Source organism: Ips typographus, linkage group LG14 (genome assembly GCF_016097725.1).
Source record: "Ips typographus isolate SLU linkage group LG14, UJ_Ityp_2.0, whole genome shotgun sequence".
In the NCBI taxonomy this organism is placed as follows: domain Eukaryota; kingdom Metazoa; phylum Arthropoda; class Insecta; order Coleoptera; family Curculionidae; genus Ips; species Ips typographus.
Window position 1 is genome coordinate 820886 of NC_138435.1, and position 27702 is coordinate 848587.

A 27702-nucleotide genomic window follows, 5' to 3' on the forward strand; every position below is an offset into this window, starting at 1 on the left:
GGTAATACCGTTGATTTGGTGTTTGTGGGGTCAATTTGGTGTCAACACAATGTAAATTTGTAGGAATCAAAAACCCATACAACATACAAGAGTAAATTTGGTACTTTGTTGTAATTGATAACAAAATAACAATTCCAGCTTTATGTGATAATCACAAAAGATAGAAAAATATTCCTCTAATGACTAGAGTTACCTAATTCATCCACACACCAACTTAATTATTACAAAATGTGTTACACTAGATGAATGTTATCTTGTACTGTATTTTTTGCACTAAAAACTATTTGAAACCAACTGGCACATTAGTAAGGTGAGCATTTTTCGTGCCGTACTTCCAGTAGGCCAAAACGGGCCAACGTTTCGACAACCAGAAAGCCGACCCTTGCAGACAATTCAACAACAACCTAACCAAAGAAAATTTCATTAAATCAATCGTGACTAAAATGATTTGTAGTCGTAATCGTGCGTCCCACTTTAACGTCCTGTAGGTTCCATTCTCTTGGCTTATTAACGTTCTGTCATTGTTTAGAGTGGCCTCCATGTAAAACATGAACGAATCGTATTCCAAGAAGGGATTCAGGGGCCACAATCCGTTTATTAGATACTTGCACATGTCCGTGTAGGGGCTTTGACGTTTTGTGGTAGCTGGCGCCATTATTTGAACGGTAACTTCATGGCAAATGGCTTTGGTTTCCTTCACAGATTCCTTGCAAATGTTGAATCTAAAAGTAATGAGCTGTTTTGAGTATGTTATAGAAAAGACATACACTCATCAGTCTTACTCTTCTGTGATCCCCAAGAGGTGGCCTATGACCCTCCAAAAATGAATAAAACACCTCCAAGTGTCCTCGTTTTGCTCATAAATTCCTACAAGTCTCGGTCTGCATACTGCCACGCCCATAAAACCCCAATGGGCCAATGCCATTTCCTTCTGGGTGATGCGATAATTGAGTGCTGAGGCTGCTTTGTTGCTAGCGGAGTTGTGCTTGAATTTTACATTTTTAATGGAATGCCACAACCTTAAAAAAATGTTTGTAATTTTTGTTAATTTGTCATGATGAGTGGTTTACTGGGATCCGGGTCGAAAATCGCTCTCATACCAAACGATCATGTGAAAAATTGTAGTCAAGTATCGTTTGTACGCTGCATGATCGCTTCCGGACATTTTCGTCATTCTTAGCACGGCCAATCCGAACGGAATGGACAAATCCGCCAACAGACCCAGAAAACTGGCCAGGCACATTCCAAACATGTTTTGATGGAAAAAGTCTTGACCTCTAAAAAAATGTTTATAAAACCCTCACAAATGGAACTTTTGCAACACTGTCATTGAGATTCTTTTTGAATTTATTTTACGTATTAAAACAGTATTTTTGTAGATTCTAGGAAACTTCCTTCACCACTTCAAATATGAAAATCCTCCGGAAATGGAGGTCTACAAGCAATTGTAAAGAAAGCTGGTTTCTTGAAGAAGACAAATTTATAAAAGTAAGTATATTTCAATTACAAAACAAAAACACCATAATTACCTTTGAAATTTGTCAGGATCGTAATAAGAGGGCAAATCCTCGTTGTTGAATGAACTGGTCGTTTCATCGCAAATTGCTTGAGAGCCTTTGGTAAGCAGATTGGTTACAAAGGATTTGCCAACAATTTCTGTAAATCACATGAGTTTAATAGTTTGTTAGCTTTGGGTGTGTTTAAACGTTCTGAAATGTTAATTTTTAAACCAAACATGTCATTGACAAGATTGCACATACTGAAGGGATTTGTAGAAAATAACTCTGTTATTTGGCAATATGTCAAAAAAGTGTAGGAGGGAAAATTTGTAGGGAAATTCCTCCTTTACAAGATTAGGGTACTTTTGCCCTAAAGGACGTTTACCATCTTCCATTCCATATCAACATGCTCCCCCCTAGGTCATAGGCTGGCGACGCTCTTGGGAATGTTTCAGAAGCCTCTGGCACATTCTGATTATTATTAGAACTTGCTGACACTTTGAGATGTCCATTAGAATGTTTCAGAGAACTCTTCTGGCACATTTAAAATGTCTACTAAAGGCTTCTAGCAAATTTGGAAGACTCTGGCAGTTTTTGAAACTTTGAGATGTCATTACAATGTTTCAGAGGCCTCTGGCAATTTTAGAAGACTCTTGAAAGGTTTCAGAGGCTTCTAACACATTCTAATCGCTATTATAGAAGCTTTTGGCACTTTCAGATGTCCGTTAGAATGTTGCGTGCAACGAATTAACCGGAATGGGATACCCTCCGTATATTTTTTAATTTTTGTGTTGTACGTCAAATTCAATTCATGTGGGGATATTTTTAGAAAGCTTGAAAGCTGCTCTATCCTTTGTTTTCTATGACAGTTTAACGTAACTTGTCAAATAAGGGAGTAAACTATTATAGAGTTTTTATTATTTTACTTTGTATATAGGACTGTTAATAGGTTGGACGGTTTGGCCACTAGAGGGCGTCAAATATGACTCATTTTTTCATGCCTTTTTTTGGTGCGTCTTTTTGTTTAATCGTCAATAACTAGCTTATTTGCTATACTTTGTATAAGCTTTTATATGTCAATGGATAGCTAATGAAATGAGCTTTTTATTGACGTATAAAAGTTGATTGATTAGTTGTACGGTTTCGCCGCTAGAGACTTTTTTGAAAGGAAAATTACAAAATTTATAATTTTTCCTTGTTTTCCAACGGATTTCATTTAAATTACCAAACTTAAACCTAACTAAACTAATTTCTACAGTTTGTACACTATAATGTGGTGATTAATTTGCAAATAAGTTTAAAAACTCAATTTATCAATTAATTTGGTAGTTAAAAACTCAACCTCTTCAAATGTTATCGTACCTTCTGACGAAGATTCTTTTTCGTTATTCATATTGCAGGAACTGCACTTTGAACTCGGGCACAACTCGCGCACATACGCAGGCTTTTTGGTATATTGCCTCCTTTAGATAAGGTAACAGAGTCGAAGTCTAGGTGGAATTGAAGTGACGATCATATGGCTTGAGATAATCCTATTGTGGTCAAGTGGGGGTTGTTATTTATTCGACCCTGACACGTGGGACGTTCATTAACGCGTTCCGTTACTTGACACGTGTATACGTTAATCAAAGTAACGTAGTAGTCCAAAAAAACTGTTGTTGCCGACCCTGTATAGTGCTTTAAAGTTTTATCCGACAAAAATAGTTCAAATTAAGTTTCATTTCAATTTAATTTAACTCTCTTAGTTTTTGAATGAGTGTTGGCCAATACTTGAACACCTTGTATTGTTATACAAAAATAAACACTTTTACTTGCCTAACATTTACCGAAACGACATAAAGTTTTACTTTAATTAGCATCTACTTTACTATACCTTTACACAGATTTCCCTCGGTCACTAAAAGTGCGGAAATTAGCGCTTTCGTACGCAATACCACCACTATATTATTAAATTTTTCCGTTCTGCTTAGCAAAACACGATAATTTCAGTCCGCTTTCCTTCGTCGTGTTCTGCTTCAAATACACACACAAAGCGTGCACGACAATTGCGGAAATAGAAATCGGGAAGGTTTTTGATTACTGGTGGTTTATAGTAATTTTATTGTAAAACTACTCAAATCACAAAAAATCGGAAGAGTATTTGGTTTTAGTGTTTCTATTGGCCGCCTTAACCAAACCAGCGTACTCATTGGCTAGTTTGTGCAAATGGGCGCACTCGAATCCGCAATTCTCTTTATACTTCCTCTGGGCGACTTCCAGCAATAAACTGAGCAGAAACTCGACGTTTTTCAGTATGAACTGTTTCTGTTCTTGCTGCTCGTTCCTCAACGCTTGCTCGATGTACCTGAGCTGCGCCTCAAACACCCTGTACAACGTTTCGTTGATTGTGTGCAACAGTTCCGTGGTTTTGAGTTTGAGACAATCGTCCAGAAGAGTTAGGAAGGATTTGGTAAAAGCCAACGTGCTTGAGGTTAGTTGCAGCCACACGTCACCGCTTACGTACGAATCCAATTTGATACCTAAATTAGCGTTTTCTTGCAGACATCTGGAAGTTAAATTAAACCAGTATATTATACAGAGTGGATCATATTAACCCACCTTGCTAACGCACTTCGTGTATTTAAATTAATCGGAATCCATTTATCTTCTGCAGCCCTAACCTTAATCGCATCTACAAACTTGTCTTTGGCATCACTTAGAGCTTTATTCAAAGGAGCCCTTAGAGCCCCATCCAGTTGATAACGAAAGTCAATCCCGTACGTGCATAACCTCTCGCATTGCGTTCTGACTAGAATCACGCATTCCGTAATCGTAGACAAACTAGTTTGGGGCATAAACACTTGTTTGGCAAAGTGACTGGAAAACAGTGACAGCTCCCCATTGGCCCACACCACGTAAGCGGAAGCACACTCTGTCGAGTCGGGAAAAGCTCTGAGAAACTCCTCAGACATGTGGCACATGTTAGTAAAGATAACGCTCGATAGGTGGCGCACGTAAGTTGTCGTGGAGCCTTCACGTTTCACTCTCTTGCATTGCGTTTTGATTATGCTACTGCAGAGTTTCAGGAACAGGTCACATGACTGTGTTGACCGGCCCAGTTGGTTGAGTAGTCGCACTGCTGTTCTTGTAGCCCTTAAACCGCCTTGAAGTGATTTCTCTGGGTTAACCTCCAATTCTTTCATTAATAAATCAATTAAATTGGTGCGTCTGTGGTCAACTTTTTTCTGTATATCTGTCATGGTCTGGTCAGCGGTGTTGCCAAATTTCTTAATGTAGTTCTCAACTTTGTTTAAGTAGTTCATGGTGTCTTCAAATTGCCGTTGGGCTATAAACACGTCAAGCTCGTCTGGGATGTCCAGGAACCATTCTGGGTGGTTTATGGTTACTTCTTTGACTTCCTCCAAGTTTGAATTGGATAAATCAACCGACAGTGATCTAGCCGGGGATGTTTTTTCTGTTGTAGAATCCCTTTTTTGTTGTTCAGTGGCCAAACGCAGTTTTTTTGCCTGGTCTATTTTGTCCAACCATTCTTTCTACAAAAAAACACAACAATCACACACCCTGTTAACTAATAGTCCATAAATGACTAACCTACCTTACTAGCATTCGAAGAACACTGAAATACTCTAGTATCAGGAAAAATCAACAACTTAAATGCATGCTTAATATTGCCTAAATCCCTAACATTGACCACAGCCAAACTGCTCAACTCATAAAGGCTCTCAAAGGCATACCTCATTAAACCTCTACTGTTTGAGTTTCTGTTGGTGACCATGAGGCTGTCATTGAATAAATACATGTGTACAAACTTTAGAGCGGTGTTTTCAGTGGCGTCAATCTCTAAAAGGTCACCCTCAAAAATCAGAGTTCTATCAGGTGCCTCAACAACTTCCTTGCAATTTTCTACTTTTTCCAGTATGGCAGCCAGTTTTTGTTTGTTTTCCTCTTCGATTTCTTGCTCGTCCAGCTTGTCGTTTCGTTCCAAACTGAAATGGGCGCGATCTTCCAGAATGGAAGTGGACGACAGGGCACTTAACAGGGATTTCTGTTCAGAGAGCAAATGGGACAACTGGTACATTTCACTCTCCAAATGGGAGATTTCCTTTGCTGCCTCGATGAATTGAACGTAGTTCTGGTAGACGTTTTTCTTTAAATGATTATTGGTGTCTTCGGACAATGTTTGTATCTTCTTTTTGATGCTTTTCAGTTCTGAACCGCCCACATAGTTTTGCGATATGTCCCTAACGTATTTTTCCGGAACGAAAGTTGCAGCACTTAATAATTGAAAACTCGGTTCTTTAGTTGTATCCATGTTTTTTAACAGCTTTCTAACTCAAAAGGGAAAATAATTATTTTAGTGTACAAGGTTTGTTTACTATTTTGACTTTTAAACACTTCAAATGACAATGACAACTATGACGGACGGCGGGACACATTTCAACGCCACCTATATGTGTAGCTTGGAATATGTTTCTGTCTTGTTCTAACCCTACGAAAAAAAAGAAACAGAAAATATTTTGACTGTATTTAGCTGAGAACTACGTCAATAATTCCAAAATGGCGGAAAGTGGTTATTTGTAGAGTTTTGAGTGTTTTTGAACAAAGTTTTTCGGTGGTTAAAGGTTTTGGGTGAGAAAGTTTTAAGTTTGATGTGTTCTGCAAAGGTTTTGCTTGTTAACAGTTCCACTTCGGTTGATATACTTAATGATAAAATGAATTTACGTAGAATTCAGACTATAATATCTGAATTACAAGTATAAAGACTCAGGGTAAGTACGATTTAATAAATAAAGCTTTCTTAGTTATACAATTACAGCTTGCATTGTGTTTTACAAGGGAAAACGCGTAATTAAACAAGATATAATTTTTGATGATCACGTGACAATATCATTTTACACGTACGTTGCGTCACATGATCAATCAAACGCAAAGTAGCGGTATTTAATTAAATTCAAACAACAATAATAAAGTATAATAATAATTTGTATAAATATAATTATTAGAAAACATATAAATAACTATTAGTATGACTAAACATAAATTACACTAAGATTTTCGTTCTTTGGTGACTCTGCAGTCTCTCGCCGACCGTTTCCCTTCCGTCCAAGTTTGATTGGTTTGTCTCATTTGCCGAGTCAAATTTTCTAGAGTGTTGATGCAGTAATCGTCTTCCGACTCGTTTTCTGATTCAGCCTGTAATCCAAATGTGAAGACATTTTAACTGGCACTGGAAAAACTTACTCTAAACGTTGTGGAGTACCACTCGTTGTTTAGGCCGAAATCGGGGCTGGGAGGGGGACTTTCCGCGTCGTAAATTGAGGCGCTGCCCTGGGACCCCAAACTGTACGGGGACGAGCAGATATTTTTGCATCCTGCCTTGCAATTTCTAACTGGTTTTCTCCCAACGATAGGGATTTCCCTGTGGATAAAGTTAACTTGGGTTAGGTTAGGTTAAATCACTATAAGGCAAACGGTTGGTTAATGCAAACAGGGTTAGTAGGTCCCCTTACTTGGACTTGCTAAGCTGTCGAATCGTTTGCATTAGCTCCTGTTCCCGCTTAACCATCATGGAATTGATGTTCTTTTGTTCGGTGACCCAAGCTTTTACGTTTTTTATGACGTTTCTACTCTCTGAACAAATCTCGTTTTTGCTGTTTTTCAGCTCCTCTAACTGTTTAACTACTGACCTACTCCCACCAATAGTTTTTTTTATACAAAATTAAACTCCAAAACAAAAAGAAACTAACCGTTGATGTTTATCGCAGGTAATGGACTGAATCGATCTGAGTTCACTTAACAGTTCATTGTTTTTCTTCAGGAGCACCTCTTTTTCAGCATTTAAATTTTTGATCCTTGACAGGTACTGATCCAGCTGTTCCTTGAGCGTTTGGTTCTGTTCGTGCAAACAGCTGATGGTGCAATGCAGCTGAGCGGTTTCAGTCTTAAGATCGTCATTCTACAACACAACAGTGTTACAAAAAAAAAACTAAAGTAATACATTCCGGTACCTCACGCTTCAAAACAAACTGTCTATTCAAAATGTTGGCTACTTCGTTCTTCAGATTGGCTATTTCTTCTTGAGCGTAAGCCAACTGAACGCACTTGGAACCGTTGATTTCGTTGGCGCTTTTCTTCACGTCGTTCAATTGCAAGGACTTCACCTGAAGCTCTTGAGTTAGACGGTGAATTTCACGTTCTAGTTCGGACATTTTCTGGTCGTTTTGTTCACTTTTAGCCAGCTGTCGGTTCAGTTCTTCCTTGGTCTGCTTCAGATCGACACTTTTTCTCTTCACGTCTTCTTCCAGGTTTTTGTTTTTTTCTTCTGTGTCGGTAAGTTTGCGTTTCAATTCGCTCACCTGGAACAGAAAGAAAATTAATTAGATTGTGACTGCATTTCTTCATTTAAATGACAGTGTTGTAGTACTTACAGATTGTTTCAAAATATCCACCATTTTCTGGTAGAACTCAACTTCGCACGGACACCCTAAACAAACATCTTGTAATTTCAGCTCGTCTTTTCTGGTGTGACAGTTGGGGTTTTTACAGCTCCCTACCTCTTTTTGTGCCAAATTCTTGTTCAGTTCGCTGTTCAGTTCAATCATCTGCAATTCCTCAGGGTAATAAACTAGGAAAACCCTTTGTGCAAGTTCTTACCGTGGCTTTGAGGTCACCGACGATTTTTCTGTACCGTTTGATCTCCAGATCCTTCACCGCCTCCTTTCTGCTCAAACTTGCTAGTTGCGTTTGTAAATTTTCGCATTCTTGACACAATTTTTGGTTAGTTTCCTCAGTGTGACACAATTTGCCCTTTATCTCGTCTAGGGAATTGATCAGCTCTTGCTGTTTCTCTTTTTGTCGACTTTCAGTCTCGTTGAGCTGTTTTTGTATGGTTTTTAAGCTGCGTCGCTCCTTATTGTAGGCCATTTCCAGTTTAAGACACTCTGCAGTCTTCTCCTCTAGGTTTTGCCTGACTTCCTCCAATTTATGACAGTAATCGTCGATTTGCTCCTTAAACTTTTTTCCCGCACAATTTTCGTGCTGGTACTGTTGTAGTGAACGTTGCAACTCAGCTACAGTGTCATTCAAGTCAGTTACAGTCTTCTGAAGGTTATCGTTCTGTTTCTGTGAGTCGTGCAACGTTTTCCGGATATCCGTTATGGTCGTGTCCTGTTTGGTCAAGTTGTGGTCCTTCTCGTCAATTAAACGTTGCAATTCGCAGATTTTTGCCTCGTGCAACTGGTTCATTTGGTTTTCCTTTTGCTCGCACGCGCATAATTGACTGGACAGTCGTTCGTTGAGCGATTGGACCTCTGCGAAAGCTGTCATTATTCGGTTTGATTCCTGCTGGGCACTTTCATTGGACATTGTCTGAAACAAACAGAAATTTGTGTGAAAAGTGTTTTTTTTCTTCCTGTGTACCTGAAAAAATCAAACTTGCATTAAAAATATTTATGAATGAAAGTCAATTTCACTACTTACCTAGTTACATAGCACAAATCACTTTAACTACTGTTAACCGGTTTTTTTTTGTGTTTTCTACTTACCAGTAATTCCTGTAAATTGTTGAGTTGATCAGCCATTAAGCCCATTTCCTGTTTAAAATAGGCGATAATCTCCTCGTAGCATCGTTTCTGCTTAGACAACTTTTTCATCTGGTCCTAGAAACCCAAAAATGTTATGTACATCACCCTCATTAACCAATCAAGCCACAAAGCAAGCAAAAGCTAGAAAATACCTCGTTTACATTAAATAAGTATTGATACTTCTTCAATTGGCTTTCCAGACTGTCCATGTCTTGTAAGTGGTCGCAATGTTCGATTTCCAAGGCGAAATTCAGGTCTTGCAGTGTCTGATACTCCCGGTGGATTTTTTCACTCTGAAACACAAACTTTATATACAGAATGGTTCCAAATGACAATACAGTACCTGTTTCGTAATCAAGTCATTTTCCTCCTCCATATCTTCCAAAGCACGCTCTAAAAGAGTGACCAAGCCTTGACGTTTCACATCCTATCGGGGGTAATCAAAAACTCGTGTCATTGTGTAATAAAACGTCATTTAATGTATTAAATAATAGTCTATTTACACAACACATAAATAATAAACTATATGCAAGTATACCATAACAAGACATTTAACATTAGCTACACTTACAATCAAACTAAATTAGAATGACGTCTCTAAAACTACTATTTTCACTTAAGTACAGTTTGGCAACATTGGTAAGTTTCAACGTCATGCGACACACACACATTCTAAACTATTTTGACATTTAGGTTTAGTAAAACATTTTAGTGTTACAAGTCATGCACCGAGCTATTATTCAGTCTGGTATTGTTGTTGTTATTACTAACTACGTCACCGTGGGTGCTCAGCCCAAACCATGCAGACCAACTACCCCCACTCACATTATCTCGACTTTTTTTCCGTATTTCGTCCACTTCCTGTTTGGCTTCGACCAATGCTTGTTGCAGATTGGAAATTGTGATTTTCTGCTGCTGAATCTATAATTGACGATTCACTTACAACATCCTAATATTGAATAAATGACAGATTACCTGTGATTGCGCTGTCTCCTCAGACGTTTCCAAGATAGTGACAGAGTTGCAATATGTACTGACCTGAATGCACGTAAAAAAGCAAAAGCTCAAGCAAATAAAAAAAACTAGCTGAATGTAATTGTGTTGATAACTTACAGCATCTTGTAGGTTAATGGCCCTTTCCTCGCAGGTTTTTAAAGCCCCTTCCAACTCGTTTACTTTATTTCTCAAAGTGTCTATTTCACTGTTTTTCCGATCAATATCCGCTTTCATTTTGCTCGTTTGTTCCTTTAAGGCCTTAAACCGTCATTACTATACAGCAAGAAAGTAAATAACTCTCACCTTCATTAAGTCGGCCTCTTTCACTTCCAAATCCGCCTGAACCTGAAAACAAATCTTAATTTAGACCACTGCACTGTCTTGAGTGTCTGTATTTATATTTAGAACTACTTACTTCGGTATTCTCTAAAAATCCCACTTTCGAGCGTTTTTTGCAAATCCTGCAAGCCTGCAATAAGTAAATTACACTGCAAGTAGGTGTAGGAAACAGATCAAACTCACTTTCAGGCCTTTCTGAACCTTCTGATCCTGCAAGCTGGCAATGGTGTCGTTGAGCAGCGACACCTCCTTTTTATGTGCCTGTGCGTTTTATTGAATTAATAAACCAAAAATACCCTCACAGGTTAAGTACCTCTTCCTCTTGATCATGGAGGAACTGTGTCTTTTCCAGGTTGTTTTTCAACTCCTCAATGGTGCAATTCAGTTTGCTCACTTCTTCTTGCGTGAACTGTCAAATAATTTTTCAATACTCAAAAGCAGTAAATAGAGAATGGGAAGGAAGTGAACAGGTTTATGGTAGGCCATGTCCAATCTATGCACGTGTGGACTTAGACCATTAAACTAAAAGGCAAATGGTGGTTACGTCATTGTTTGTTGCAACTTGTATTACTACTACTTATTATACATTTTGGATACAATTTTGAAAAAAAAACAAACAAAAAAAAAATAGAGTTTCAGACATTTTACACTTTCTTATGCAACAGGATGACGTAATTACCAATTGTGGTGGTTTTTGCTTTATTTGGGGAACTTACATTGGTGGTGTAATCGCTTCGTTGTCTTAACAAATCAACCGTCTCCGTCAAACTAACATTCTACGAAACAACTGGGTTATTAAATGCGTTAAAAAAGGACAGACACACCTCTTCGTTTAAAGACACTACCCGTTCTATGGCTTTTCTATTCTCCTCCGTCAATTCATTGATTTTTTGTTTCAACGCCGCCTAAGTTAACCCCGCAATATGGTGGAGAATTGATTTTGTGATTATTTGTTTTAATGACACATTTATTACCGATTCAGAGTTTACGGCCTCAAATTCTCTCACCAAACTGTCCTGTCATAGACAACCATCATCAGAAAAGTATTTCCACTTTACAGAGTAACTAATTCTTACTTTTTGTGCTTTGAGTTGTTCGATTTCCTTTAAAAGCACCTCGCACTTGCACTGTAACGACTCTTTCGTTCGTTCCAAGCCTTTATTTTTACGTTTGAGACTGTTTCGTTCCCGCAACTTTACAACTTTTAGTGAGAAAAAAGGTGGTTTAGTAGTGCAAACCTTACGAAATTGTTAAACTGCTGATCCAGTTGCTCTAAATGGGTTTTAACGACACTGGTTGCCTCCTTCAAGGCGACATTTTCGTTCTGCAGTTTCCTATTCTGTAAATATTGTACTTGAAAAACAGGTGATTTGGAGGGGGTTTTGGTTATACCGTTTCGTTCAGGCAGTCAATCTGGCACGTGGTCTGTAAATCCAGAAGAAAAAACAACCAATAAAGTGAACCAATAATATATTCCCCCCAGTAAACTAGCCATTTAAAACGTTATATAACAAGTGTTTGGCTTCGTTCAGGGAGTTTCGGAAATCTCCTATTTCCTTCTCGGTTAGGTTATTAGAAAGTTTGGTCTGCAAACTGTTTTACAACATTTTTATACAACACCCTGTATATGAAACATTACAACGGATAAAGTCCGGTCTTCCAGATATTTCAATCCGCAATCCAAAGTAAACAGTTTGGTCACCAACACTTTGATAAGATTCAACTGTTCGAGCAGTAATTCGTCTTTTATTCTGACCAATCCTGAAGCTTGGGGCGGAGAACTGTCAAATAGTTTCTAATAAAACTGTTGTGTTTACGAAGTAAGGGGCGTTTTACACGTATAGAAACTTACCGAGTCTAGGGCTCGATTTTCGAAATAATTCGTTAGTTGTTCGGACACTAAATTTACGTAATTGGTCATCACCTAGAAATTCAAGATGTTTTGATAACCCAACACGTCCTAATGTTGATTTTTCGACAATTTTAGTGACGTCAAAATTACATCTATTTTGAACAATCAGTTTCAAATTTGACAACAGTGTCCACGCAATTGGTTAGGTTGGTAGTTTGTGTTTGGTACAAACCAGATGTTATTTGACAGTACCAACAGTAAAATCATTCAGAGTTTTCTAATCAAGGAACTTTAAGCTCGGTTCTCATGTATCCGGAATTATGACTGTCCTCTCAAACTGTGTTTCTAGCAGTTCAAATTTTGACACTGTTTTTCTAACTGACTATACTCGATTTTTTAGTGTTTTTTAGACTATTGGATAGGAAATTTAATGAGGATTCCAAAAATGTGCTTAAAACTGTCATTTTCACACCACAAATGGGTTTTACAGGCGATTTTGTCCTTGACTGTCCTTTCAAACTGTGTTTCTGTTAGTTCAAACTTTGACACTGTTTTTCTCTCTGACTGTACTCAATTTGGTAGTGTTTTTTTAGGTTAGTGGATAGGAAATTTAATGAGGATTCCAAAAATGTGCTTAAAACTGTCATTTTCTCACCACAAATGGGTTTTACAGGCGATTTTGTCCTTGACTGTCCTTTCAAACTGTGTTTCTGTTAGTTCAAACTTTGACACTGTTTTTCTCTCTGACTGTACTCAATTTGGTAGTGTTTTTTTAGGTTAGTGGATAGGAAATTTAATGAGGATTCCAAAAATGTGCTTAAAACTGTAATTTTCACACCACAAATGGGTTTTACAGTCGATTTTGTCCTTGACTGTCCTTTCAAACTGTGTTTCTGTTAGTTCAAACTTTGACACTGTTTTTCTCTCTGACTGTACTCAATTTGGTAGTGTTTTTTTAGGTTAGTGGATAGGAAATTTAATGAGGATTCCAAAAATGTGCTTAAAACTGTCATTTTCACACCACAAATGGGTTTTACAGGCGATTTTGTCCTTGACTGTCCTTTCAAACTGTGTTTCTGTTAGTTCAAACTTTGACACTGTTTTTCTCTCTGACTGTACTCAATTTGGTAGTGTTTTTTTAGGTTAGTGGATAGGAAATTTAATGAGGATTCCAAAAATGTGCTTAAAACTGTAATTTTCACACCACAAATGGGTTTTACAGTCGATTTTGTCCTTGACTGTCCTTTCAAACTGTGTTTCTGTTAGTTCAAACTTTGACACTGTTTTTCTCTCTGACTGTACTCAATTTGGTAGTGTTTTTTTAGGTTAGTGGATAGGAAATTTAATGAGGATTCCAAAAATGTGCTTAAAACTGTCATTTTCACACCACAAATGGGTTTTACAGGCGATTTTGTCCTTGACTGTCCTTTCAAACTGTGTTTCTGTTAGTTCAAACTTTGACACTGTTTTTCTCTCTGACTGTACTCAATTTGGTAGTGTTTTTTTAGGTTAGTGGATAGGAAATTTAATGAGGATTCCAAAAATGTGCTTAAAACTGTAATTTTCACACCACAAATGGGTTTTACAGTCGATTTTGTCCTTGACTGTCCTTTCAAACTGTGTTTCTGTTAGTTCAAACTTTGACACTGTTTTTCTCTCTGACTGTACTCAATTTGGTAGTGTTTTTTTAGGTTAGTGGATAGGAAATTTAATGAGGATTCCAAAAATGTGCTTAAAACTGTCATTTTCACACCACAAATGGGTTTTACAGGCGATTTTGTCCTTGACTGTCCTTTCAAACTGTGTTTCTGTTAGTTCAAACTTTGACACTGTTTTTCTCTCTGACTGTACTCAATTTGGTAGTGTTTTTTTAGGTTAGTGGATAGGAAATTTAATGAGGATTCCAAAAATGTGCTTAAAACTGTAATTTTCACACCACAAATGGGTTTTACAGTCGATTTTGTCCTTGACTGTCCTTTCAAACTGTGTTTCTGTTAGTTCAAACTTTGACACTGTTTTTCTCTCTGACTGTACTCAATTTGGTAGTGTTTTTTTAGGTTAGTGGATAGGAAATTTAATGAGGATTCCAAAAATGTGCTTAAAACTGTCATTTTCTCACGCCAAGTGAGTTTAACAGACGATTTTGTCGCTGACTGTGTTTTCAAAGTTTGACAGCACTTTTCTCCCTGACTGTACCGAATTTAGTGATATTTTTTTTAGGCTATTGGATAGGAAATTTAATGAGGATTCCAAAAATGTGCTTAAAACTGTCATTTTCTTACTCCAAGTGAGTTTAACAGACGACTTTGTCGCTGACTGTGTTTTCAAACTTTGGCAGCACTTTTCTCCCTGACTGTACGGAATTTAGTGATATTTTTTTAGGCTATTGGATAGGAAATTTAATAAGGATTCCAAAAATGTGCTTAAAACTGTCATTTTCACACTACAAGTGGGTTTTACAGGCGATTTTGTCATTAACTGTCCTTTCAAACTGTGTTTCTTTTAGTTCAAAATTTGACACTGCTTTTCTACCAGACTGCACCACATTTTATACGGTTTTTCCAAGTAACTGAATAGGAAATTTAACGAGGATTCCAAAAATGTGCTTAAAACTGGCATTTTCTCATTCCAAGTGGGTTTTACAGGCTATTTTGTCTCTGTCCTATCAAACTGTGTTTCTGGCAGTTCAAACTTTGACACTGTTTTTCTCTCTGACTGTACTCAATTTGGTAGTGTTTTTTTAGGTTAGTGGATAGGAAATTTAATGAGGATTCCAAAAATGTGCTTAAAACTGTCATTTTCTCACTCCAAGTGAGTTTAACAGACGATTTTGTCGCTGACTGTCTTTTCAAACTGTGTTTCTGTCAGTTCAAACTTTGGCAGCACTCTTCTCCCTGACTGTACCGAATTTTGTGATTTTTTTTTTAGGTTATTGGATAAGAAATTTAATGAGGATTCTAAAAATGTTCTTAAAACTGTCATTTTCTCATTACAAGTGGGTTTAACAGACGATTTTGTCGCTGACTGTCTTTTCAAACTGTGTTTCTGGCAGTTCAAACTTTGACAGCGCTTTTCTCTCTGACTGTACCGAATACCTATTGTTTTCATTCGATCTGAAGCCAAGCCTTCTTCAAGGCATTATTATCCTTGTGTTGAGGGTGCTTAGAATCCCACAAAATGGGGTAACTTTGGACAAAATCAATTAGCGTAGTGTTAAAATCGTTTTCGTTCATGTCCACGGACATATTTGCTTTGCTGTTTCTGTTTTCTGTCCCTGTCATGATTACGACGTTTACGCGCGGAAAATATCAAAATATGCAATCCGGTCCGGATAGACGGACAGAACGCTGATTGGCTGAACGATTTTCCGCTGTCCGAATGTTCCGGATTCATGTGAACCAAGCTTTAGTATCATTTACGCATTTGTCATTCCCAAGTAAATTAGAGGGTACAAAGTTTAAGAATTTTTATTAAAAACCTCCTTACAGGGTGTACAAAAAAAACTTAAATCTAAACGAAATCTACAAGGTACGTTTCTCTAAATAATCTATGTGCGTTTTGACTGGAACAAATTCCAATTCAGCATTGCGTTCGCAACACATTCCTTCACGATCAAAAATCTTCCTGGTTCGATCCACGAACGTTTTACGCCTGCTCAAATTAGTCAACTTGGAACGTTCCGTAACCGGTTTTAGGGCGTTTTTCATTTCCGCCAAATCGTTCTCGCTCTTACAGTTGGACAGGGACAGTTTACTTTTGCATTTCGAGCATATTTCCGTGTGGTCCTTTTTGCGCACGCTCCCGTCTTTGTTTATGTAAATCACCGTGTTTCTGCCCGGTTGTTTTTTCGAACTGTGATTGACGATAATGTACGGTTCGCAAGACGGTTGATTTTGCGGGGAATCGGGACGGGAATCGTTTCGGGTGAAACTCAAAGGTTTTTCGGGAATTGACACCTGTACCCAATTTGGGGCCGTAACACGCTTATTATAGTTTGGCAACAATGTCACTGACCTGTTGTTTCAATTGTTTGAGTTCCCTGCGCAGTTCCCTGATGATGTCCTCTTTGAAAGCGGTCTGCTTGTCAGCCTGCAGACATTTCTCCTGCATCGTTTGTAGGTCTTTTTTGAGGAGCATCACCTGATCGTGTTTGGTTGCCACTTCTTCGGCGAGAGCCTGTCTTGCATCGGCCATTTCCTGCACAAACGTCCACTGTTGTCAGGTTTACCGTTCGAACACTATTTTAGCACTAAACACACTTCAACCGAGTAAAAACGAATCTTAAACAATAAAAATAAACAAAATTAACATTCACCTGTTGTAAAGTTTCGCACTCCTGTCGACGACAGTGCAACTCCCTAGTCAATTCCTGGGGATTACCAAAACTCTCCAAGTAATTCACTTTGTCTGTCAACTCTTTAATCATCCTGAAAAAGGTTATTTGTACGATTTTAAAACAACCAAAACACTCACTCACCCTTCTTTAACTCTCAACTCTTCCCGACCCTGTAAAATAAAGCGATAATTAACAAAAATTTACTCAAACCTAACCTAAAATACAAAAAAAAAAAACTAAATAAAGGACAACGCGAAATATAAGGTTTATTGGATTAATGTGGGGATAAGTTGAAAGTTAGTTTCTTTTTACGTTGGGAGATGGGAGTTTTAGCTCTAGAACATCCAGGACATTTGTTGGTTTGATTGAATAGGAAACGGGCAGTTTTACGCACCTCCAAATCTGCGTCACACGGTAATCTGGAAATAAATTGATTAAATAGTTATTTTCCTTGTTCGGTACAGTTGCAACATGCTAAATGTGTGGTTACTATAGTTCAGTTAGCGGCTGTGCTATAAATCACACTGTACATTGGATTTATAGTTCGTTGGAGCGAAATTTGACAGTTGTGACGTTAAGTGACCTCTATGGAGCTGTAAACACAACTTACAGTGCAATTCCTCAAAGAAACACATCTAAATGGCATTTTATACTTTCAAGCCAGTGCTGACTGAGTTTTGATAGTTATGACAGCTGTCACGTGACGCAAGTATTAAATAATTCCTTAACGACCCTTAACTGTCAAATTTGGCTCCAGAGAGCTGTAAACACAACTTCCAGTGTAATTCCTCAAATTAGCAACTATTTCTAATTTTACAGTTTAAATAACGAAACTAATAATTTTTCAAGGAGCAGGTTAAATTTCCATCTTTGTCAGTTCATAAGTAATAGAAAAGGAAGGATAATTAAATTATGGTGTCACGTGATTTTTAGATTTTAACACCATAGGCTCCTAAATCATGGTTTGTCATGAATTTAAATTTAGACAGTCACTTAGGTCATCTAGGATCACATGATCACTGACACCAGGGATGGAAAAATTGGAAAATTCAAAAATAATTCGTTTTTTACATTTTTGTACTATTAACTTGAAGGCAGTTAAGGTTAATTTTAAAATAAAAAATGTTCACTTGAAATTTCTTGACAATTCTAGTTTTTAATTTTTCAAAATCAAACGGCGCGTGGTACCAAAAAAGTGTATAGAAGGTAAAAGTTGCATCCCATCGAGGAGCATTTGTGGTAAAAATTTCAGACTTCCAACCTGAAAGGTTCCTGAGATATTGATCAAAAACTGCAAAAAAACGAGAGTCAACTTTGATGCCCTCTAGCGGCCAAACGGGGCAACCTAGCCGTGCCTGCTCAACGTCACCTGATAGCCCCATTCACTAGCTTTCTTTTGATATACGGTGGTTTTTTAGAGAATGTTTCAAATAAGCGAGTTACATATGATTTTCTGAAAAAGTGCACCAAAATTTTGCTCAAATTGGGAATTTCTGCTTTCAAGGGGAGCGTGGTAAAGCTGCTAGAGCAAAAACAATTGAATATCGCTACAAACATTTAAATCAAGTAGGCCTAGAATTTGACGTTTTATTCCTATTATTTTAAAAAGTGTTGAGGTTAGGTATACAACATTTTTCAGAAAGTTTCCGATAATTTTCCGGAAAAAATTGGAAAATCGAAAAATTCACAAATAATTCGTTTTTTAATTAATTGCATGATAAGTTTTACATCTCTGACTGACACACATCAAATTCAGGGAGGGCATAAATGACGTAACCACCAATTTAGCTAAACTGTAAAGCAAAACAACCTACTTGTACATGTTAGAGGTCCCCATTAAATCAGCAGTTCTAATATTATGAAAAAACAATCCATCCAAGCTCCACTGTTGTTCTTCGCGTATTCTCCTTACAAATTCAATCACATTCTTTGTGTCATCCTCAAAATGGGTAATTTTCTGTAAAGGTTCTGACAGTAAGTCGGCAGCAAAGTTATGCTCTCTGTATTTTTTCATCACCTAAAGTAAAAGAGCCTCTTATCGCTTTGTTTTAGGTTTAAATTCATGGGGCATTTACTTACTGTGTCTCAGGTTTTATTTTAAAATTTATCACACAACTGTTTCAACAATAAAATGGGTCAAATTGAGTCAAGGACAAGTCACTCCAGGTGTGAAAAAGAATCAAATTAACCCTACACTCACCTCATGCAAGCACTGTCCGCTTCTTTGCAGTTTTTCCTCTAATTGATGCACTCTATCCACTGCCTCAGACTCCAGTTGCTGCACCACACGTACCAACATGTTATTCTGCTCTGTTAGGTCATGTATCCATTCCTCTTGCAGTTTAATCTTTTCCTAATAAATCACTGGACGTTAAGTGGTTTAATTTGAGTGTAAAACTCACCATTAAGCAGCCCCCATCAGCTTGGGCTTCAATCTGAGTCAGACGGTCCTGGAAGAGTCTGTTAAACTGGCTAATAATTTCGAGGGAGTTGGGCTCCCCGCAAATACCATCTCCCATGGGGATTGGACACCCTTTCGACATACTATAGTGGAGTAAATGGTAATTTACAAATTAAAAACGTTAAATTTTTGTTGAAAAGCAATCTGTCTGTTAAATTTGAAGTCCAAGCCTACTACAACCTACCTATCAACAAAAAAAGGTAATATGTTCCTGGCCTGGATTCACTGATTTATTTAGCAAATTTCAACCTTTTTTCTTAACTAAAACTCAGCTTATTAATTTTTTTTCATGTTTTATTATTTATTTACATGAAAAGTGATAAAAATAATCATGACAGTATGGTTGAAACTACCATTTTGTAAATTTTGACATTTGACAGATTGTTTAGTAGAGCTGGGCACTTTTAAGAAGACACCATCATGAATTATTAGAATAAACACAGACAAATCAGAAAAACTATTTATTATTCATAAAAACGTTGAAATCACAGTTATTAAAGCCCTATCAAAAATCACTGAACTGTTTGTGATTTCTGTCAGCATAATTGTGCCTGGATATTACATTAAAACTAGTAAAAATAAAATACATGTGTTCTTTGAATAGGCTCTACCACTAACCTATTATGGCAAAACCCATAAAACTAATTAACAAAACAAAAATAACTTTTTCTCATAAAAAAACAATTTGGACCTAAATGTGATCCTTAGATGCGAGACCGTTGCGTTGAACCAAAGCGTTACGATTTTCTTTCAGGGTGTCCACCAGTTTTTTTACAAAGGGATGCTCGAATTTCCCCTCCAGATTGTCAAAATATTCTTGACACTTCAAAGGGGTGTTGTCCCGTTTCTCGTATTCCGCGGCCGTGAAAAGCAAATCAAATCGGTCCAAATCCTTGATAAATTTGGCTTCTGGGGTTTCCTTAGCCTCATACTCTTTGTACAAGTTGTAGATTTGAAGCCCTGCAGTACCTTCAAAATTCATTAAAAAGAGTCTGAGTGACCAAATACAGAATTTACCAATGTGGCTAGTAATTTCCTTCATTGCCTCATCCTCTCTCTGATGTTTTACATCCTCAGGGATGTTGTCATGGGGTGTGATGTCACCAACAATTGACTCAGCCAAGTCATGGACTAGAGCCAGTTGCACACATTTTATGCGGTCCAGCTTGGAATCATTCCCCAGTAAGAAGGTCATCATAGACATTGCATACATATGCCCTATTGTAATTTATAAAAAATAACACACACAAAAAAAATTGAAAGTCTTACCAGAAATGGATTCATGGTTGTCCACTTTAGTAAAATGCCACCCACGACGTGGCAAATGTTTTAAATTGTTGACAAACTCCAGGAATTTCAACACTTCTGCAGGGTTTAGGTTCTCCATATTAAAATAATTTTTAGTTACCGAATTAATTACGTCGCAAAACTACTATTTTTAACTGCCACACCCTGCAATCACTTCGCTTTCACTCATTAGATAACTACCGATATCTAAGGCTTGAAATGCACAAAATAAAAAATTCCTTTGAGTATTGCAATTTTCTATTTGGATTTTTGGGGGTTTATTGGTTCTCTTGATTGGTTTGGTTGAGGTTAGTTTTGTCCCGCCATTATTTTGTCGTTCAGTGTCTATGTTGTCACGTGACAATGTTATACAGTCAATTAATGCGGTCATGTGACGTGTGAAAATAATCTTTAGTGTCAACTATCACTACTGTCAGTTTTTTTTTAAATTAACCTCACATTTATTGTTGTGTTTTTATGCCCCAAACCATAATAACATTTTCCTAGAGAAAATGGCTAGTGAAACATTACCGAAACAGGAATTCTACCTCAGCGGTGCCAGATACTGGTCTCAAGTACCGCCAACCGTCAACGGAATGCTGGGGGGCTTTGCCAACATCTCAACCACCGACATTCAAAGTTCCAAATCACTACTGAAGCAACTGTTTAGTTCCAAACAACCACCAGGCCGAAGCTACGCTTTAGATTGTGGGGCTGGCATTGGCCGAATCACTAAATTCCTCCTGTCCAACTTGTTTGATCATGTTGACTTGGTGGAACAAAACCCTGATTTCCTGGAGACTGCCAAAGGTTACCTGGGGCCCAGTTTGCTAGACAAAAAAATCGGACCAATGTTTCCTGTTGGGTTACAAGACTTCCAGCCTGAGTTGGGCAAGTATGATGTTATATGGGTGCAGTGGGTGCTGGGACACTTGACTGATGAGGATTTTGTCAACTTTTTCACCAAATGCCAGTGAGTGGTTTGCTTTTAATTTATTCACAAAATAGTGATTTAGGGTGTGTTTTCAGAAGGGGGCTGAAGCAAAATGGGGTGATAGTGGTTAAAGAGAATGTAACTTCAAGTGAAATAGTTGAAACTGATAAAACAGACTCTTCAGTAACCAGACCTTTTGGGTTACTGAAATCCTTATTTGCTAAAGCCGGTCTGGACTGTGATAGGGCAGTTAAACAACACAATTTTCCTAAAGGTTTGTACACAGTGTATATGTTTGTGCTTAAACCTAAATTGGTGAAAAGTTGTCAGGACTTGACAGTTTAAACAGTGTTCTTTTTGTGTATTTATTTAAATTATAATTACCAGGGAGGAGTGATTTTCTTGACAGTTGTTCATTGTGATGGTGAATGCGCTGCTTTTACAATAAAATAAAAATTCTGACCAGTGTATAGTAAAGTAGTTTCTAGGTTATTGTAATTGTGATAATACAAGTTCTTGAACCTTTTTGAAGAAAAATCAGGGGCACGCGTCGTCAACGCAGCAGGGTAGCGCGAGGCGTTGCACCTTGCCTTGACGGGGGGGAGGGGGGCTCCCGGTCATCACCTGTATACCAGTATGAATGTGTGGCAGGTGCCCACTATAATACACATCTCGCCAGGTCTGGCTCTTAAGAATGGGCGCTTGAAACTTAATAATAACCATTACAACCCTTTTAAAGTGTCTGGTTGGTTTATATTGGAATTGTACACATTTTTGAAACACTCTGTATGTAAGGCAGTTTTATCAAAAGGATGGTTACATTTGTGGACAGAATTACAAAATTTCTGCAATGTTACCCATTTTTCATTAAAGCCAGCTGTACTGACAGTGATTAATAATTGTCATTAAGACACTAATTAACTCTTTCTCTTTCTCTAACCAGGTTTACGGTTAAAATTGAAAAAAATTGCGTGGTTGTGAACTTGTGAAGAAGAGCTCCTTTAACGCGTGCCGTAAACAACTGTCGAGACCAAAAAAAATGAAAGCAAATCCATGGGACACACCTGGCTATTTCTGTCCTTGTCGCACCACAACTGAGATAAGTAACTGCAATTTTCGGTGGGTAATTATGGCAACAATGTAGTCCCTTAAAAAAGTTTCATTAAAAGCAAAATAATTCTCTTTTAACTAACAGTAACAGTCACGCCTGTTGGCATTGCTGATTTACAAACATCGATATTCCATAAACGTGCACGGCAAAACAAAAACCCACAATCCTATAAAATACCTCCGATATGTTGAAGTGTATTATGTCCTCTGGAAATTAATCAAACCCATCAGAGAGAGAAAAAAACAACGTGGAATCGCATCAGTAATTCCAAAGCGGATTTACTTGATCGATATAAAATATCTATTCGAGAAAAAATCGACCACCGTACGAGAAACTCGATCAACAATAAAATAATAAGCCATAAAGCGAACTGATGACTGTGATAAGACCAGAAAAAGCGGTCGCAGTTTGAAATTGTAAAGCTCACGCTGGCAAAGGAATACCAATATCGACAATTTTTAATTCATCGATATGAAAAAAAGCGAATTTATTCCACGTCTTTGCAAGGAATTAAATTCAAAAATAAATTTATACTACTGATTTATCGATTCAGAATTATGATGTTTGAGGTTTTTTTGCGTGTGCACCATATACTGTCATATTATAAACCGCGTTTTTGCGACCTATTTCAGTACAACATAATTTATTAAAACCTGAAGTTTCATATTATATAGTTTTGGTCCATTTGACAAACACCCTGTATGTATGACAGTAACCTGAAAAACGTATTAATTACTTATTTTCATATTACTAGTGTCAAAAATATTAATACTGTTTTTACGAGAGCATCCGGCGTTACGTCATCAGTGTGATTTTAAGATTAGCAAATGACACTTGACAGAAACTTATTATTGAATGACAGTGTTTCAGTTGTTTACCGATTTGACAACAGGTAAGAAACACCGCGGAAAAATTAAATCAGTATCGTTATATTCGTTTTATAATTTTACTTGAATACTCCACTATAGTATGTCGAAAGGGTGTCCAATCCCCATGAGAGATGGTACTCCCTCGAAATTATTAGCCAGTTTAACAGACTCTTCCAGGACCGTCTGATTTAGATTGAAGCTCAAGCTGATGGGGGCTGCTTAATGGTGAGTCTTACACTCAAATTAAACCACTTAACGTCCAGGGATTTATTAGGAAAAGATTAAACTGCAAGAGGAATGGATACATGACCTAACAGAGCAGAATAACATGTTGGTACGTGTGGTGCAGCAACTGGAGTCTGAGGCAGTGGATAGAGTGCATCAGTTAGAGGAAAAACTTGTTGAAACAGTTGTGTGATAAATTTTAAATTAAAACCTGAGACACAGTAAGTAAATGCCATGAATTTAAACCTAAAACAAAGCGATAAGAGGCTCTTTTACTTTAGGTGATGAAAACCACCTGTGTGTTTATTATTTTCTTGATGGTTAACCTCTAAATTAAGGTAAGCAGCATGAAATACCACAAAACAGCCACAGTTCGTCTTCACTGACTTGTTTAGACATTCAGTGAAGACAATCCACACAAAATAATAACCAAATTTAAGTTGTAAGGGGAAAAGTTTGAAGAAACTGTCAAGAAACGTCAAACCACCATTTTGAATGGCGCTGCTGGCATGGCCAACGCGGAATTTAGCTGGTTAAAGAACGTACGTTCAAAATTCCGTTTCGCTCAGTTCACAAGTATTAGACAAGGAACACGCAATGATCAAATGTCATGTGATTGTGACTGTATTCCATAGGACAAAGTACACACACTCGATTAAAAGCGTGTATTATTAATGATGGGTTAGTGTAGAAACTGGTAGAATTTCCGAAAATGTTAACACATTACGGTTAACGCGAAATAACAGCGATTTGCATTAAACAATCATTAATTAATTTACCAATTTTACGCAGGGCTACCATATTACACACGCAGACATTTGAAGGAAAAAAAACTATTTATCAATTACGGACGTATCACATTAATAATCAGCTTTCTATAATAGGGGGGGGGGGCGAGAGGGGGGAAATGATTGTGATAGAGGACAGAGAGGAAAAAAAACCTGAAAAATGACAAATGGTCCCTTTGAATGCCGTTTCGATTGTGCACCAAGTTTAATACCACAAATTAACATATACTTATGTAATAACAATGGCGCATTTACATGTCCCCGTCATATACATTAATGATTTATTATTCGACAGTTCTTTGATAAGCGATTTTGGTTGGTTAATAAGACACAATTTCCGGTTTGTTTTTTTGAAGTTTTACAAACAAATTTTAACGACTATTTTTAATTTCAGGAAATAAAGACGTCACAGACTGGACAACATTCCGGATCGTTCGTTGGGACAATTAAAAAGCCAAAAGATACGTTTAGTGTACAAAAAAAACGGACGGTTAAAGCATTTTTGGCTTGAAATGTGAATACCTTAAATGTCCCCCCGACAAAATATTCGACCATTGATTTTTGTTCTATAAAATTACGCTCAAGTATTTCGACTGACCGCATTTAACTGGAAATCGTATTGACGAACAAGGCGAGGTTCCATTATTTTCCGTTTTTTTTTTTGCTGCTGCAAGTTGGTACCACAATGACGTTCGACCAATATGGCGCGTTTTATTTATTGATTCGAGCGCCGATTGGTCGGCTTTTTAATCATCCGTCGCGGTAATTGCAACTTGAAAATCTTGTCTAACGTTCAATTTGCACGAGAGAGATGGAAACTAGTTTTTAAATTGATTTTCATTAAGCAATTGGAAGAAATCTGCAACTGTTGCAATTTTTGTTTTATTAACAAGCTTAAATTAGGTTTCTAACCTTAAAAGTCACAGTGACTAAATTTTACCAGGAGATTTATGTCAGGGCTGTCATTAATTTGAAAAGTCATAAATCTGAATCACTACTGACTCTGAGTTTAGTAGTTTATTACGAACATTTTTCCTCTCTTTCAAATTTTTCGTAACTTTCACCGTTTTCGAGTTATTTAGCAAAAACTGGTTTGATGCAACAAATCTACTTTTCATGCACACCTTGTATACTGGAAGCTAAAACGATCCTGTAAACTTACAGGGTTGGGTTAAGGAGTTGATTAGGACCATTTTTAGTATCTTACAATGTCTTTGTAACTTTTGCCGTTTTTAAGTTATTTAGCAAAAAACTGGTTTGGTGCAACAAATATTTAAAGCAGTTGAAATTGTGGTCTTTAAAGGGCAGTCAGGGACAAAATCGCTTGTAAAACCCACTTGGAATGAGAAAATTACTGTTTTAAGTACATTTTTGGAATCCTCATTAAATTTCCTATCCAATATCCTGAAAAAACACTATAAAATCAGGTACAGTAAGGGAAAAAAGCGGTGTCAAAGTTTGAACTACCAGAAACACAGTTTGAAAGGACAGTCAGGGACAAAATCACTTATAAAACCCGCTTGGAGTAAGAAAATGACTGTTTTAAGCACATTTTTGGAATCGTTATTAAATTTCCTAACTAATGACATAAACAAACACTACAAAATTAGGTACAGTCAGGGAGAAAAGCAGTGTCAAAATTTGAAAGGACAGTCAGGGACAAAATCGCCTGTAAAACCCACTTGGAGTAAGAAAATGATTGTTTTAAGCACATTTTTGGAATCGTCATTAAATTTCCTAACTAATGACATAAACAAACACTACAAAATCAGGTACAGTCAGGGAGAAAAGCTGTGTCAAAATTTGAAAGGACAGTCAGGGACAAAATCGCCTGTAAAACCCACTTGGAGTAAGAAAATGACTGTTTTAAGCACATTTTTGGAATCCTCATTAAATTTCCTAACTAATGACATAAACAAACACTACAAAGTCAGGTACAGTCAAGGAGAGAAGCGGTGGCAAAGTTTGAACTACCAGAAACACAGTTTGAAAGGACAGTCAGGGACAAAATCACTTATAAAATCCACTTGGAGTAAGAAAATGACTGTTTTAAGCACATTTTTGGAATCCTCATTAAATTTCTTAACTAATGACATAAACAAACACTACAAAATCAGGTACAGTCAGGGAGAAAAGCAGTGTCAAAATTTGAAAGGACAGTCAGGGACAAAATTGCCTGTAAAACCCACTTGGAGTAAGAAAATGATTGTTTTAAGCACATTTTTGGAATCGTTATTAAATTTCCTAACTAATGACATAAACAAACATTACAAAATCAGGTACAGTCAAGGAGAAAAGCTGTGTCAAAATTTGAAAGGACAGTCAGGGACAAAATCGTCTGTAAAACCCACTTGGAGTAAGAAAATGACTGTTTTAAGCACATTTTTGGAATCCTCATTAAATTTCCTAACTAATGACATAAACAAACATTACAAAATCAGGTACAATCAAGGAGAAAAGCAGTGTCAAAATTTGAAAAGACAGTCAGGGACAAAATTGCCTGTAAAACCCACTTGGAGTAAGAAAATGACTGTTTTAAGCACATTTTTGGAATCCTCATTAAATTTCTTAACTAATGACATAAACAAACACTACAAAATCAGGTACAGTCAGGGAGAAAAGCAGTGTCAAAATTTGAAAGGACAGTCAGGGACAAAATTGCCTGTAAAACCCACTTGGAGTAAGAAAATGATTGTTTTAAGCACATTTTTGGAATCGTCATTAAATTTCCTAACTAATGACATAAACAAACATTACAAAATCAGGTACAGTAAGGGAGAAAAGCTGTGTCAAAATTTGAAAGGACAGTCAGGGACAAAATTGCCTGTAAAACCCACTTGGAGTAAGAAAATGATTGTTTTAAGCACATTTTTGGAATCCTCATTAAATTTCTTAACTAATGACATAAACAAACACTACAAAATCAGGTACAGTCAGGGAGAAAAGCAGTGTCAAAATTTGAAAGGACAGTCAGGGACAAAATTGCCTGTAAAACCCACTTGGAGTAAGAAAATGATTGTTTTAAGCACATTTTTGGAATCCTCATTAAATTTCCAAACTAATGACATAAACAAACACTACAAAATCAGGTACAGTCAGGGAGAAAAGCGGTGTCAAAATTTGAACTACCAGAAACACACAGTATTTGTAATTTCACCGGTAAAATTTTGTAATAATTAAATTTTGACAGCTGACAAAAATCTGTAAAGTTCTTTAATTGTAGGCTTGCATCTTCACGGGAAGGAAAAATGACAGCTGTCACATTTAACTGTCAATATTTAAAACTGTCGTATCAAGTTGTAAAAGTGTGAAACATTTCACCGGTTTATGGGAGGGATTTTTGACAGTTGAACGGAAATGACAGGCAAGCAATAACGGTGCTATTTATGACAGCTGTCACTTTGTCCTTATCATTGCAAATT

General features: G+C 37.1%; 5 protein-coding genes and 1 long non-coding RNA gene across 10 annotated transcripts; 2 read left to right on the forward strand and 4 right to left on the reverse strand.

Annotated features, from left to right (window-relative positions):
- Nucleotides 1–92: 92 nt before the first annotated feature.
- On the reverse strand, nt 93–3442 carry LOC145737686 (uncharacterized). Its single transcript, XM_081992490.1, has 5 exons — nt 2862–3442; nt 1530–1656; nt 1071–1277; nt 783–1019; nt 93–722 (listed from the first exon to the last, which is right to left on the reverse strand). Exons 1-5 carry the CDS (start codon nt 2890–2892, stop codon nt 281–283), a joined length of 1044 nt encoding a protein of 347 aa, XP_081848616.1. The 5' UTR covers nt 2893–3442; the 3' UTR covers nt 93–280.
- Nucleotides 1422–21749, forward strand: Ntmt (N-terminal methyltransferase). Of its 2 annotated transcripts, XM_081992495.1 has the most exons (4): nt 1422–1488; nt 1546–1619; nt 20861–21326; nt 21383–21749. In XM_081992495.1, the coding sequence occupies exons 3-4, from the start codon at nt 20866–20868 to the stop codon at nt 21630–21632; spliced, it is 711 nt and encodes a 236-aa protein (XP_081848621.1). In that variant the 5' UTR covers nt 1422–1488; nt 1546–1619; nt 20861–20865; the 3' UTR covers nt 21633–21749. The 2 variants fall into 2 exon arrangements, with proteins under 2 accessions (XP_081848621.1, XP_081848622.1); XM_081992496.1 differs by lacking the exons at nt 1422–1488; nt 1546–1619 and adding an exon at nt 6132–6268.
- Exo84 (exocyst complex component Exo84) lies at nt 3580–5901 on the reverse strand. The gene is made up of 3 exons (XM_081992485.1): nt 5095–5901; nt 4098–5032; nt 3580–4044 (listed from the first exon to the last, which is right to left on the reverse strand). The coding sequence occupies exons 1-3, from the start codon at nt 5809–5811 to the stop codon at nt 3618–3620; spliced, it is 2079 nt and encodes a 692-aa protein (XP_081848611.1). The 5' UTR covers nt 5812–5901; the 3' UTR covers nt 3580–3617.
- On the reverse strand, nt 6465–19407 carry LOC145737679 (uncharacterized). 3 transcript variants are annotated; one of them, XM_081992477.1, is made up of 31 exons: nt 19251–19407; nt 19008–19149; nt 18806–18958; nt 18420–18622; nt 17000–17024; nt 16747–16775; nt 16585–16696; nt 16284–16466; nt 11810–11842; nt 11661–11756; nt 11494–11610; nt 11392–11433; nt 11242–11322; nt 11134–11193; nt 10731–10826; nt 10601–10678; nt 10494–10547; nt 10382–10423; nt 10196–10336; nt 10058–10120; nt 9908–10003; nt 9426–9509; nt 9235–9375; nt 9044–9157; nt 8154–8867; nt 7928–8101; nt 7508–7855; nt 7247–7455; nt 7010–7186; nt 6741–6918; nt 6465–6692 (listed from the first exon to the last, which is right to left on the reverse strand). In XM_081992477.1, the coding sequence occupies exons 2-31, from the start codon at nt 19146–19148 to the stop codon at nt 6546–6548; spliced, it is 4131 nt and encodes a 1376-aa protein (XP_081848603.1). In that variant the 5' UTR covers nt 19149; nt 19251–19407; the 3' UTR covers nt 6465–6545. The 3 variants fall into 3 exon arrangements, with proteins under 3 accessions (XP_081848603.1, XP_081848604.1, XP_081848605.1); XM_081992478.1 differs by lacking the exons at nt 11134–11193; nt 11242–11322; nt 11392–11433; ... (1 more) ...; nt 11661–11756; nt 11810–11842 and having other exon boundaries at nt 19251–19406; XM_081992479.1 differs by lacking the exons at nt 11134–11193; nt 11242–11322; nt 11392–11433; ... (2 more) ...; nt 11810–11842; nt 16284–16466 and having other exon boundaries at nt 19251–19406.
- Nucleotides 19515–20658, reverse strand: LOC145737691 (5'-deoxynucleotidase HDDC2). 2 transcript variants are annotated; one of them, XM_081992499.1, is made up of 3 exons: nt 20336–20658; nt 20084–20284; nt 19515–20026 (listed from the first exon to the last, which is right to left on the reverse strand). In XM_081992499.1, the coding sequence occupies exons 1-3, from the start codon at nt 20451–20453 to the stop codon at nt 19758–19760; spliced, it is 588 nt and encodes a 195-aa protein (XP_081848625.1). In that variant the 5' UTR covers nt 20454–20658; the 3' UTR covers nt 19515–19757. The 2 variants fall into 2 exon arrangements, with proteins under 2 accessions (XP_081848625.1, XP_081848624.1); XM_081992498.1 differs by having other exon boundaries at nt 19515–20035; nt 20336–20652.
- A 1547-nt stretch (nt 21750–23296) lies between the features above and the next one.
- Nucleotides 23297–25648, forward strand: LOC145737698 (uncharacterized). Its single transcript, XR_014180451.1, has 4 exons — nt 23297–23492; nt 23542–23713; nt 23774–23830; nt 24675–25648. It is a non-coding gene; the product is annotated as an uncharacterized LOC145737698 (long non-coding RNA).
- The last annotated feature ends 2054 nt before the right edge of the window (nt 25649–27702 follow it).

Coding starts and splice junctions, on each gene's coding strand:
- Exo84 (XM_081992485.1), bottom strand. CDS start 5,811: ATGGATACAACTAAAGAACCGAGTTTTCAATTATTAAGTGCTGCAACT. Junction 5,033..5,094: donor GTTCTTCGAATGCTAGTAAG/GTAGGTTAGTCA, acceptor GTTTTTTTGTAG/AAAGAATGGTTGGACAAAAT. Junction 4,045..4,097: donor ACACGAAGTGCGTTAGCAAG/GTGGGTTAATAT, acceptor TTTAACTTCCAG/ATGTCTGCAAGAAAACGCTA.
- LOC145737679 (XM_081992477.1), bottom strand. CDS start 19,148: ATGTCGAAAGGGTGTCCAATCCCCATGGGAGATGGTATTTGCGGGGAG. Junction 17,025..18,419: donor GGGACCTCTAACATGTACAA/GTAGGTTGTTTT, acceptor ATTTATTTCCAG/ATTACCGTGTGACGCAGATT. Junction 9,376..9,425: donor ATGACTTGATTACGAAACAG/GTACTGTATTGT, acceptor TTTGTGTTTCAG/AGTGAAAAAATCCACCGGGA.
- Ntmt (XM_081992495.1), top strand. CDS start 20,866: ATGGCTAGTGAAACATTACCGAAACAGGAATTCTACCTCAGCGGTGCC. Junction 21,327..21,382: donor AACTTTTTCACCAAATGCCA/GTGAGTGGTTTG, acceptor GTGTGTTTTCAG/AAGGGGGCTGAAGCAAAATG.
- LOC145737691 (XM_081992498.1), bottom strand. CDS start 20,453: ATGGAGAACCTAAACCCTGCAGAAGTGTTGAAATTCCTGGAGTTTGTC. Junction 20,285..20,335: donor CAACCATGAATCCATTTCTG/GTAAGACTTTCA, acceptor AAATTACAATAG/GGCATATGTATGCAATGTCT. Junction 20,036..20,083: donor GGAAATTACTAGCCACATTG/GTAAATTCTGTA, acceptor TGAATTTTGAAG/GTACTGCAGGGCTTCAAATC.
- LOC145737686 (XM_081992490.1), bottom strand. CDS start 2,892: ATGAATAACGAAAAAGAATCTTCGTCAGAAG. Junction 1,278..1,529: donor GATCCTGACAAATTTCAAAG/GTAATTATGGTG, acceptor ACATTTTTTTAG/AGGTCAAGACTTTTTCCATC. Junction 1,020..1,070: donor GATTTTCGACCCGGATCCCA/GTAAACCACTCA, acceptor CATTTTTTTAAG/GTTGTGGCATTCCATTAAAA.